Source organism: Eurosta solidaginis, chromosome 3 (genome assembly GCF_040869045.1).
Source record: "Eurosta solidaginis isolate ZX-2024a chromosome 3, ASM4086904v1, whole genome shotgun sequence".
Lineage (NCBI taxonomy): Eukaryota > Metazoa > Arthropoda > Insecta > Diptera > Tephritidae > Eurosta > Eurosta solidaginis.
Genome location: NC_090321.1, coordinates 207,900,121 through 207,913,348, shown reverse-complemented (window position 1 = coordinate 207,913,348; position 13,228 = coordinate 207,900,121). Strand labels below are relative to the sequence as shown.

The 13,228-nt window shown below is 34.9% G+C and overlaps 1 protein-coding gene across 3 annotated transcripts; it reads right to left on the bottom strand.

Moving 5' to 3' along the window:
• Positions 1–2,852: 2,852 nt before the first annotated feature.
• LOC137244992 (protein lifeguard 1-like) lies at positions 2,853–13,228 on the bottom strand. 3 transcript variants are annotated; one of them, XM_067774918.1, is made up of 4 exons: positions 13,088–13,228; positions 3,848–3,951; positions 3,524–3,772; positions 2,853–3,453 (listed from the first exon to the last, which is right to left on the bottom strand). In XM_067774918.1, exons 1-4 carry the CDS (start codon positions 13,095–13,097, stop codon positions 3,094–3,096), a joined length of 723 nt encoding a protein of 240 aa, XP_067631019.1. In that variant the 5' UTR covers positions 13,098–13,228; the 3' UTR covers positions 2,853–3,093. The 3 variants fall into 3 exon arrangements, with proteins under 3 accessions (XP_067631019.1, XP_067631018.1, XP_067631020.1); XM_067774917.1 differs by having other exon boundaries at positions 3,848–3,963; positions 13,088–13,193; XM_067774919.1 differs by lacking the exon at positions 13,088–13,228 and adding an exon at positions 7,581–8,284 and having other exon boundaries at positions 3,848–3,963.

Here is a 13,228-nt window from a genome sequence, read left to right as displayed (position 1 = left end):
GAACCACAAACACAAAAGAAATTCTTCAGCGCAACATACATACCACGACTCACCGAAAATGTTTACCACAGCATAGCAAAAACACCTAACACAGTACTAGCTTACAGGTCAAACCAAACCATGTCCACAATATATACAAAAACAAAGCATCCCTTAGAACACCAACAACAAAACAATGTTATATATGAGGTAACATGCAAAGGCGATGAATGTAGAAGAATATATATTGGTACTACAAAACGACCTCTTTCGGTTAGACTAGGCGAGCATGAAGCGGATATCAGAAAACAAAAAACAAGTACAGCACTAGCGCAACATATATTAACAAGTGGACACTCAGCTGACTTTACCAACACGAAAATTATTGATAAGGAAAAGAGAGAAGCAACAAGATATACACTTGAGAGCCTGACAATTATGGAAATACGAGAAAAGACGATCAATAAACGCGAAGATACGGAAAACATATCGGCCGCTTACATTGTTTGTTTACAAAACAATAATTTTTAGTATTGACAAAGCCATTGTAAACTTTACCAAGTAGCGCAACTAACAGCTGATCGCTCAAAATTTGCACACACACACAAACATCACTAATGGCCATATTACGGAAATCTTAGGGAAATTGAAGTTAAATTTTTAAACAGACATAAAATGTTATAATTTTGGAATATATAGCATCTAGGACACCTTAATTGCAGTAATTGAAAGAAAATGTTTGGTTATACTCAAGTATTTAATTATTTTTTCTAAATTTATGTCTAATATTGATACAATGATTGACCCAATGCAACTCTGGTCTTCCTACTGTTCTTCATTCCACTCTATTCGAGTGCCTATTTTCACGGCCTGCGAGTGCCTTCCACTCTCTTCGCAACATAACCTCGAATTAAGCTGCCAAACTATATAGTAAACAATGGACAAAGCTACCATGATAGTCAGATGGTAATGATTATATTGTGATGATTTATGTTTTTAATGTTTTTTACAACAGTTTTGATTTAATGACAAAATAACGTAAGTTTATCTTGTTAAATGTTAAACTATTCACCAAATTGTTTTTCTTAGTTGTTTTTCATGTCTGTTTTGAAAACTAATTGATAATTTTCATAATTTTTATATATTGTTTGTAACAGATAAATTAATAGATATTCCCCTGATGATACTAAAAATAAAAATATTAGCGAAACGTTGGGAAAAGAGTGGAATAATTTAGTTTTATTCGCACGTAAAATATAGATTGGAAAGCCTACTTACACATATATTTAATATTAAAGAAGAACCAATCGGAATATATATAAAATTTAGAAATAAGGTTTTTCAATTAGAAGAAAATTTTTCTAAGCGGGGTCGCCCCTCGGCAGTGTCTGGCAAGCGCTCCCAGTGTATTTCCGCCATGAAAAGCTCTCAGTGAAAACTCATCTGCCTTGCTGATGCCGTTCGAAGTCGGCATAAAACATGTAGGTCCCGTCCGCCAATTTGTAGGGAAAATCAAGAGAAGCACGACGCAAATTGGAAGAGAAGCTCGGCCTTAGATCTCTTCGGAGGTTATCGCGCCTTACATTTATTTTTTTTTATATCAGTCTGACAATGACTCATGAGTCATGGCTCATTTCCACGGTATCGAAGCATTACCGGTTTAGATCCGATATTTATATTACATCGATGAATTAGTTGAAGATCACGTTTCATCGGCTGCCGGTTTTAGAATCTGTTTCAGAAACGACCTATCTCATCGTTTAGCTCGAGAAAGCTATATTCCTAAATTGTTTTGGAAAATGACTTGTAACAGCTAAAAATATATTAAATTTAATGAAATAAACCGTTTTTGTGGCTGCTTTTATGATATGTTATTTTTCAAGGGTTCGTTAAGATATGTTGCTTTTCAATCAAATTCTAAAACGGGGTCTTATGAGATAGAGCGTTCTTCAAGCAAATTATGAACATTCTTGGACCGTTAGCCCTTAATATGCGATTTAATTCCTGGGCATTTAGACCGCTGCCCAGGACGTAATATGATTGATCAATGTAACTTCGATTAGATGTGTAAGTGTTATCGTTCATGAATCATTGGAACACGAGGAATGTCTAGGCATGCTTATTGTTTAACGAACATAAGTAAACTGAAGTTTGAATAATGCTATTTATGACTTAGCGAGACAGAGATGGTATCGATCGCTATGCCGTTACTCGGCAGAGAAAATTTTTTACATAGTCGACCGAGTCAGCTGATTATAGTAGTCACATTTTATCTTTTCATATGTAACGGAAAACTACAAAATTTTAAACCTCAGCCAGACTCTCCTGCCTTGTTCATGAATACAATTCGGAGACGCGCACCGAGGTCGACTGAACTTTGTGTGTATTAGTGTAGTCGGGTGGCATCGTGACACAAATGAAAAGATTTGTATCTTTCTAATTTTATAATGATATAAATGATTTAATACTGGAAGAAGGTTAATGGTACTTCGAGAAATGAATGCATACATGAATATGTATAGGTACAATTTTTCAAAAATTATATTTTCAATTTCCCAAGGTGGGGTGCATCTACGCCACTGTTTCTCACAAAGACTTTTTACACGTGTCGACTTTTTGGTCGGGTTCTTAACGTTCAACCATCAATTGCCTTATACCTTTGGTTGAACGCAAACACCAACCTACTCGTGGAAGAGAGTTACACAACGAAATTCACCTAATAACTCTGAATGAAGATCACCATCGTATCACCTTCTCATTACTTCGTCCGAAATTGAACGTAGTTAAACATGTAACTGGAGGTCGAAAATCAAATTTAGAGGTGAATTTTGAATAAAAAGTGCGGTGTGGACGTCATAATAAAAAGAAGGAAATTACGGGAACCGTCCGTTAGGGACCACTCATTTACATCTTTAATAACTTTATACTTTATGCTTTACATTAAATATATTCTTAGTATGTACTAATGTACATAATTTTAACTTAGGAAAATTTGCATTAAACTAATGTTTAAAAAATATTTAAGTGTAAGTAGTAGTTTGATCCTCACAGATAAAAATTAAAAATGGACATCTTGACTTGCACACAACAACTTAAAAAATGATCATATTAATCTCAATCCCTAGACAATCCAATAATGGCCAATATATACATAAATATGTTTATAATATCTAAATATAGGTTAAGTGCCGCAAATATGTACTCCTCAGGACTTATGGCATACTTATGCTTACCACCCATCATCAATTGTGTATCATAAACCAAATAGACAGAGAAAAGTAGTGCACCAAGTGAAGAGTATATAAGTGTTATCACTTTTCCAGGTATAAATATAGCGACAATTCCAAAAATAACGAATACAACAAGAGCAACTATTAAGATGCCACCACACATGGTGAAATCCCATTTAGTTTGGAAGGCGAATAGTGTGAGTGCGAGGCATACTGCAGCTGTTATACCAACGGCCATCATAACCTGAGAAGAATTAGATAGAGAATGTTAGAAGCCACTTTTTATTTGGACTTGCAAAGATTTATCTACTCACCTCTGTTGAGGCATAACTAGTAGCGATTACACCCAATAGGAATGATTCTGCTAATGTGAATAAAAATAGAAATATGAAGTTCATTGGCGATTTCCGCCGTACACCTTCGCAGCAAGCCATACAAATCATGGTTACCACTACTACGGCTAATGCAACCCAAACTAACCATAACGTATGCTGCACGAAGTCCTGTACTCCTTTCACATAAACAAATACCGTAATGAAACCGAATGTTATTAGTAATTGAACCTGCAATTATTTTATATTTACATTCTAAACCCTTCAAGTAAATAACAGAAAAATTATGTGAAATGGATCACATACCATTAATATAGAATAGACTTTTCGAATGAAACCCCTTCGTATGCTTTGATCATCAAAAGAGAAACCTTTAGCGCCCTCTGCGTCGTAACCATCGTAATTGTCACCTGTTTGGGCGGCTAAGAAAAAATTAGTATGCAACGAGTTAACATAATCACGAAATAAGTGGTGATGAGATGGTTCGGTCAGAGCAAAGAGGATAAATATAATAAGAACCACCAGTCTGCTACGAGTGGTGAGTAACTCGCTGGAAATTAAAAAAATTGATGCCCAATGTTTTCCATCAGAAACCTTTTCAATTGCCTCGCATTTATCCATGCCGTGTAGGCACCTTGTGCAAATGTGATTTTTGGAAAGAGAATTAATTAATGAATTAAATACAGTCGGAAAAATTAACACAAATACTCCACGAAAATGTAAAGAAGACATTTTATGCAAATCTCTGCCAAAAAATAAAACCAGCAACTACCTCGAAGAAAACATTTAGCAAATGGCTACAAGTAACGAGTGACGTCTCTCATTATATTTATCCTCTTTGGTTCGGTTTTGTTTTAAAAAAAACTATTAACATATGAAGACTGATCACACCCAAAGTCGATAAGAGACGCAGGCAAGTTTTCAAATGGTACAGAAAGTCACGGTTATGTTATTCTTCGGTAATGGGCGAGTAAGGTTATCCGATTGAATCTGCCATTAGGGCTGATTACATTCAACATGGCGTCTACAGACCACAACCACATACAGCAAAGCTTGACGACAACCGTAGACAAGCATTGGCTTCTTAATTACTTTAAAAGCAGCAGCCACCAATATAAATTACAGCAAACAGCAGCGAAAAATTAAAAAAAAAATATTAATTATGTTTAAAAAACGCCCAAAATAATGATTTAAGATTTTATTATCTGTTATTTACTTCTATTTTAGTTTTTATTGACAAAATAAAAAGGACGCCACTCATTGTAGCTTCCCAAAAATGGAATTAGATTTAATCTGGCTACAACGGCTTTCGTGATTTATTGTCGTACCGAAAATAACGACACTCATAAGAACATGTGCAAAAATAATATGACAGATGTGGCGGCTACACCGTCGTCGTGAATGTGATCAGCTCTATTTCCCAACATATACAGCCCAATTCTAAACAAAAATTCCGTGCGGGTTTTTCCTTTCTCCCATTCCTCGTATTCTGAATAAAAATTCCGTGTAAGTTTTTTCTCTTCTCCCCTTCCTCCTATTCTGAACGATGTTCGAAAAAGCGGAAACCGGTTATGGGAGAAAAGTAGGTATTATGAATGTGAGAGAGAGGGAGATTTCTCTGCCATTTCTTAGGAGTTTTTTTACTTGTTAAATTAAAGGGAATGCATCAAAATAGTTAAAGGAAATTGGTTCTTTTAATAAAGAACATTTATTTGTACAAATTTATGCTAAAATATATATGTACATTCTTCCACAACATTCTCACTGTTAATACAACAACAACAACCACAATATTCTTTGGCATATTTGATGCAGCCATCCAGAAATTGCGCAAGGACTTTTTAAGAAGGCATATGACGAAAGACGAACTCAACTCGACTTGGCTGCCAGAAAATTGCTTTGCTGAATGAAAGCAGGCAACTCCGCCGGATTTGTGTTGTCCCGCCGTCTTCTTCTTCTTATGCTCTTCTGTTGATGTTGCTGTGGCACCAATTCGTTACTCATTTCAGTGAATACCACATGAAATGCAATAATGTGCATAGCTTATACCTTATTTCTTAATTTCAAACAATATCGCGACAATAATTCAACTTTTCAATTTTGTAAACAAAATAAGAAATGCGGAACGAAATTTCAATTGACAAAACAGCTGACTTTGAAAATTCGAAATTCCTATTCCCCAATTATTCTTCTCCCTAGAATAAAAGAATTAGAGGAATTTTTCCGCGGAATAAAAAAACCCGTGAGAACGAAATTCCGCGAGAATATTTAGAATTGGTCTGATAGTGAAATCATTGTCACTGTAGTCGGGCTATTATTTGAGAGTCTTACTTTTAAAGCGTACCGGAATCTTCTTCAAATTTATATCCTCATGTTAAAAATCTCAGTTATTACATATTGTAACGAATTTTACTTGTAAATCCTCTTATTTGCAATCCTCTGCTAAGTTCGAATCACTAAACTGTTGAATAAATAACTCCAATTTGTAATAATGTAAAATGGCCTTTATTAAAGTACTTCACAATAACAAACTGTGCAACGAATAGCTTGCTTAATAACCACACTGAATAGCTCAATGAAACTCTACTATTCAAAATAACACTGCTATTGCTCGCTAGATATCGTCTTAATCAAACTGCTTGACAACTCAAATCAAACTAGTGATGGAACGATATTTCGCTATTGGTGATTGCATCGCCGCTATTGTCAAATCGCTAATAGCTATAGCTATTGCAATCAGTGATTGGCGATTTTCCTTCATTCCATTCTTTTGAATGGCAATCACCTCAGGCAGAATATCGCCAATAGCGATTATAGCGATTGGCGATTTTCCTTCAGCATGAAATTCTAATACTAATATTGATAGCGGGGATGCAATCATCGATAGTGAAATATCGTTCATCACTACTCATCTGTGTGCTTTGCTTTCCGACTGAGTAAAAAAGTTTATTGGCGACAAAAAGAAATAATTTTCTCGAAAATTGGAAAAAATATACGTTTACAAAAGTTTGCCACCTATTATCGAAAAATGGGGATAGCTATCTTAAGAACTGCACAACGAAAAAATTTCTCGTCAACAGATAGTGGTGGTGAGGGCTAAACATAGGGAAGTCACCCTACATTCTGAAGGTCCACTTCGAGAAACAGTACTAATTTTACTCGTGTTGCGTACGTGGAAGCGTGCGAACAATGGAAGCCACTTTTAACTGATCGTTCGTTTTTGCCATGGTTGGTTAAGGTGCCTACCGAGCAAGAGCAGTGGCGTGCACGACAAATATCAGCAGCACAAATAAACAAATTAGAGGAATTATGGAAGGAAAATATCGATGCAACATTTCAGGATTTAGAGAAGCCAGGTATAGACACTGAACCATCACAAGTGCTATTGCGTTATGAAGATAGTTATCAATATGAGATAGTTTTTGGTCCTTGTACTTGTGCGCCTAGAAACAGAGTACGATAAACATTTAAAAGAATCGCAAACACAGGAGGGTATAGAAATAAGATGGGACGTTGGCCTAAACAAAGAAACAATAGCATATCTTACGCTTGCTCAAACTGATTCGGACATGAAACTAATGCTTGTGTTATTCATAAGTTAATACTTCTAGGCTGTAGCCGTTAATAGTTTTATAAAATTTGTGTTTTTGATGTAAAAATAAGAGAATTATAGATACATATATCACTCGTCTTATTGTAAACAGATTAACTCAAAATTTAAGTTTTTTGGGAGAATGCAATTCAAGCTTTGTCATATGGTTGAATTCTCCGGCTAATTTCTAGGGCACTGAAGTGGGTGGCTAATTTTCTGCTAAAGAATATTTTTATAATAGTTTGAAGAATTTTCTATATTTTTCCTCTGTATTTTTCATTAAAAATTGTTTCACTTTACTATACAAATATTATGCAGCCAAATACAACTTTCAGAATAAATTCATACAGAGTATTTCTGAATACATCGGTGTAGTATAATATAGTAAATAAATCATGTTTTTATGGTGTTACATATACAGATTTATTTCGGGTTGATTCATCTTACATTTAAAAATCAAAGCATTTTCAATTAACAAAATTTATAAAACAAAGATGCATAGACATCTATTCCAGCTAGTTTCATCTCATTGAGTATAATACGAGACTGAACATATTAGAATTTCACATTTCATCAGTTTACTATAAAAGGTACATATTTTCGTCTTTTTATTCCAATTTTGGTTCATATATTCTGTATACTAAATTAAATTAATGTATAACATTCAATCTAATCCGGTAAACAAACTTAAACATTCAACTTTTATAATCAAGTATACAAATAATTGCAGATTCGCTTATCAAAGATAAATGAAAGCGATCGCCATAGCTGTAAAAAATAGCCATATCTATATTCACTGATAGCTCAAAATCGCTGTATCGACCATCATATCTTCTGTATAGAATCGCTTGTTAAAACAAAGCGATCGCTATAGCTATAAAAAATAGTCGTGATTCAAAAATAGCCATATCTATTTTCACTGATAGCTCAAAATAGCCATATCGTCCATCACTAAATCAAACTGAATTACTTCTTACTCGCCTGCGCCACTTTTATAGTTTACGCTGCATACATCTAGGCTCTTCTATTTCCAGAAGTTACTATTTAGTTTCGGCTACAAAATCGCCAGCCACAACTACGTGCACAAATTATTGCTCTCTCTTGTGACAACTCAGATAAGATATATGCATGTATTTGTGCATTGCCGCTCCGATGTTCGTATACGTACATATGTGTAGACGCAATTATTTATTCGTTTATGTAGATACATAATGATTGAATTATTGATGTGCATTCACGTCGCTGGTTAGCATCGGCTTAGAGACGATAGCATTGCTCAGTGCTACTAACATTCGTTACAATATTATTCCAGCTGCTAAGAAATGGTGGTAATAAAATGACTGAAACCCTTCATCGACAAGTGGAACGAACCTTATTAATTTGGCTCTATATCAAGAATTTGTAATATCGACCAGATATAAGCACTAACTTTTCCGAACGAAGATCCCGCAGACGGAATACCGGATTTTAATCCCGCAAAGCACTGGCCACATCCGTAAGGTTTCGGGTAGAACCTCTCCAAAGCATTTACTAAGCGGACAACTATCGCAATACAAAGCTACTTAAAATTTTATACTCAGCTGAGCAGAGCTCCTGGGCACTCTTCTCAGGTCGCATTTAAAATGAACGAAATCGGACTATAACCACGACCACTTTTTCGATATCGAAAATTTCGAAAAACCGAAAAGGTGCGATAATTCATTACCAAAGACGGATAAAGCGATGAAACTTGGTAGGTGGGTTGACCTTATGACGCGGAATAGAAAATTAGCAAAATTTTCGACAATGGGCGTGGCAACTCCCACTTTTATAAGATGGTAATTTAAAAGTTTTGCAAGCTGTAATTTGGCAGTCGTTGAAGATGTCATGATGAAATTTGGCAGGAACGTTAATCCTATTACTATATGTGTTCTAAATAAGAAATAGCAAAAGGGATGACGAACACGCCCACTCTTTAAAAAAGAATTTGTTTAAAATCAAATTTTTACAAAAATGAAATATCTTTACAGTATATAAGTAAATTATGTCTACATTCAACGCCAGTAATGATATGGTGCAACAAAATACAAAAATAAAAGAAAATTTCAAAATGGGCGTGGCTCCGCCCCTTCTCATTTAATTTATTTACAATACTTTTAATGCCATAAGTCGAACAAAAATTTACCAATCCTTGTGAAATTTGGTAAGGGCATAGCTTTTATGAAAATGGGCGAATTCGGTTGAAGCCACGCCCAGTTTTTATACACAGTCGACCGTCTGTCCTTCAGCTTGGTCGTTCACACGATAATTTCAGCAAAAATCGATATATCTTTACTAAACTTATGCCGTCATCCGATGGCAAAATCCTGAGCCAGATAAATAATTTTGCATGTAAATGCAACAACAACGATTTGGGCCAGAAAAATCCAGATAGAAGTCTGGTTCAATTTATGAGCCAGATAATTTGTTAATTAATTCTTTTTAGTTTGGCAACGCTGCCTTTAATAAACCTACTTTTTCAAAAATAGATGTCGCTGCTTAGCCTTTCGCCCTATGAGTTAAATGAAAAACAGCGACGACATCTGCGTATCACATTTCACGTGTGCGAAAATTTCACGACATCTGCTTCTCAAGTCTCTCAATGATCGAGAGCATTTCCGTGAGAATTGAGCGTGAGCCGGAGCTGTAAACCCCACTGGAAGACGGTATTAGTTCACGTACTTATCTGAACCAACTTTATCTTGGTATTTAAAATTGGCGAAATCCGACTAGGACCACGCCCACTTTTTCGATATCGAAAATTTCGAAAAATGAAAACAAAATGCAAATGAAACATGGTGATGGGATTGGTTTTTTGACGCAAAATATAAGTTTAGAAAAAACTTTGTAAAATGGATGTGACACCTACCATATTAAGTAGAAGAAAATGAAAAAGTTCTGCAGGGCGAAATCAATTGGTCGATATCTCCAAAACGCCTTCACATATGCAACTGAGGGCCACTCCCTTTTAAAACCCTCATTAATACTTTTAATTTGATACCCATATCGTACAAACACATTCTGGAGTCACCCCTGGTCCACCTTTATGGCGATATCTCGAAAAGAGGCCCAACTACAGAGCTAAGGCCCACTCCCTTTTAAAATACTCATTAACACCTTTCCGCTGATACCTATGTCATACAAACACATTCCAGGGTGCTCTAGGTCCATTTTCCTAAATGGTGATTTTCCCTTATTTTGTCTCCAAAGCTCTCAGCTGAGTATGTAATGTTCGTTACACCCGAACTTAGCCTTCCTTACTTGTTATTCGCTAAATTTAGCACTTTTATCGGAAAACAATGTTCATTACCCTGCAAAAATTGTTGGATTACGTGTTCCATTTTCTTCATGTTGGAGTACTCTAACAATACTCCTTTGCAATGCGTTTCCGGACCACCATCAGCCGATCATTGCTCGTTTTTTAACGACAGTAATCACGACACGATGACGATCGAACAGAGTTGCCAAAAGTAAAATATTGCATGCAAATAACTAATAATAAAATTTTACTTTGGCAACTCTGATAAAATGCAACAGCGCACTGGTTTTATGTATACATATTAAATTAGTTTCTTTATTCACGTATGCGTATGCGTATTATATTAGTTTTTTTTTATTCACGCAAATGCTAAATAACATAAAAATATTCGTATTATAAAATATAAAAGTTGTATTGCCCCTCTTCATTTACTTTCATTTTAAATTAAATTCACTTCGATAATTCTTTCCGACACAATTCCTCTTTAGTACTTTGGCATATGATCCTCTGTGGGTGCTCCATGGAGTACTACAGTGAAAGTACTTTGGAAAGTACTCTCACGTATGTACTCTATGGATTACTCACAAACAAAGCGAGAGTGGGATCACCTACTCCTCTCCTAGGACATCGCAATGTTAATTGGAGCACATTTTTTGTATGAATACAGATTAGATTTGGAGCAGTCTTATACTCCCAAAGGAGTAGTCCTTACATTATTTATAGAGTACTCGGGTTTTTTGAAGGGTAGTCATCGCATGCGGCCGGTTAGTGTAAAATTTTAAAAACGGATCGTATTTTTATTGTTTTCATTTTAAAATTTTTTTACTCAAAACAATAAATTTTAGTTGGAGTCAAAGGGAAGATATTACTAAAATATCCGTTTGTTTATTTGCTGAATTAAGTTAGACATTTCTTTAACGAAAATCATTCGCACCTTCCTTGTTCTAGGGTTGCCATTTTTAGTGCATATTTTTAATCTATCAAACAACTGTTTCTTTTTCAATCGCAGTTTACTCATTCGTGATTCATACTCGCATTAACGTTTAACTTTTTACGTAAGAACTAATTAAGTGGCTGTATTTTAAATTTGTATATTAGACGGTTTCAGAAAAAAGTTTTTCTGTTTTCTTGCAAACTGCCACACAATTTTGCTGGTTTTCATCATCGAAAAAACGGGTTGTTAAGCATAAAACAAGGAAAGATTAATTCTCTTGATAATAACTTCTTGACATCGCCTTGGCATGTAATATTAAATGAATCAAAATTTCTTTTTAATAATTATTTTGTTGAGTTTTAATTTTTGCTCGAAAATTATAATTAGGTTATGTTGAACTGGCCGGTCAATAAAGACCTCACATATACTGAATGCGTTCATGGCGTTACCATAATTGGTTTGACGACAAACCGGAATAAGCCCGAATTAGATACTAGGACTTACATATGTTATAGAGTAGCTGCATCTCTTGACAAATACTATGTAGACGTTTTCTAGGACCTAGCTTAATTGCTTCCCCGAGATCTGGCAACTTTGCCATCAGCTTCGACCTCGCGAGCGCCAATACAGAACGCGCTCAACCTTTTCTTCTTGCAGCTCGCACTTCCCACACTGACGATGCCTTACTTGTAAACATTTGATGCCAGAGGAAATAACAATTTTGGAGTTCTTTTTTTCATCGCAAAATGAAAGTTTTTTTTGGACTTTTTATTTCTCTAGGAAAATACCAGTTGTTTTTCTATTTATTCTCTAGTCTCTACGCAAAAATATAAAAATATTATTTTTCGAATGAAACAAAATTGTAATAAAATGTTATTTTCCCAAGCTCAGCAAAAAATTATTTTCCGAGCGCAAGAAAAAACTCAAAAATAATAAAGTTTTGCGGAGCGAATTAAGAAATTATTTTTCGAGTTAAAAATAAAACTCAAACAAATAAATATAATACATATAACGATATCTGGATTTAACAATACATCTGCCAAGACGAAAGTTTGATCCCACTTGAAAGATCTGAAACGGTCTAATGCAGATAGTTTCATTTCTATAAGCCAAGCAACGCATTCGTGGTACAAGTAATTTACGATTAATTGATAGAATTAGCACAGAAACTACTAGTAAAAGGAAGTAAGAGTGGAGCTTCACTATAATGGCAGGCATTATATACATATTAGGGTGGGTAAAATTTATTGTTGAAAAGCACATCCAGTTTCTGAATCTATGGGTCATACTGAGTAATATTGTCCATGTGACCATAGGTCTGAAATGAATTTCGAGCTTCCCTAATTTTGTTAGAAAATTTTGTATCCCAATCCGAATAGCGGCTCTCACAAACAAAAAACGTGAAAATAAATGTCAAATTCGGATTCGAAATTCATTTCAGACCTAGGGTCACATGGACAATATTACTCAGTATGACCCATAGATTCAGAAACTGGATGCGCACCTGTAGTCCGCCCCCCCCCCCCCCCCCCCCCACACCATTTTTCCCCATACAATTGAACCGCTCTAATACATATGTATGCATATCTGTACATTTATTATGCCTCACTACTTCATGCATTTCTACACTTAATAACACATATGTATCTGAATGTTTCAAGTAAAAGAGTTCTTATCTGAATTAATGTTGCAGATTGTTCGTAGAAATTTACCAATTAATTTTTGTTATTGATATTAACTTGCCTTGATACATTTATAAATTTTTGTTTGGATAATGTTAAAAAAAGAGCAAAATCTAATTTATGTACTTCGTTGAACGGTTAAATTCGTACTAAAATATTTTCGACTTAATATTGATGTAAAAAATGCAGGTGCTCTTTTTTA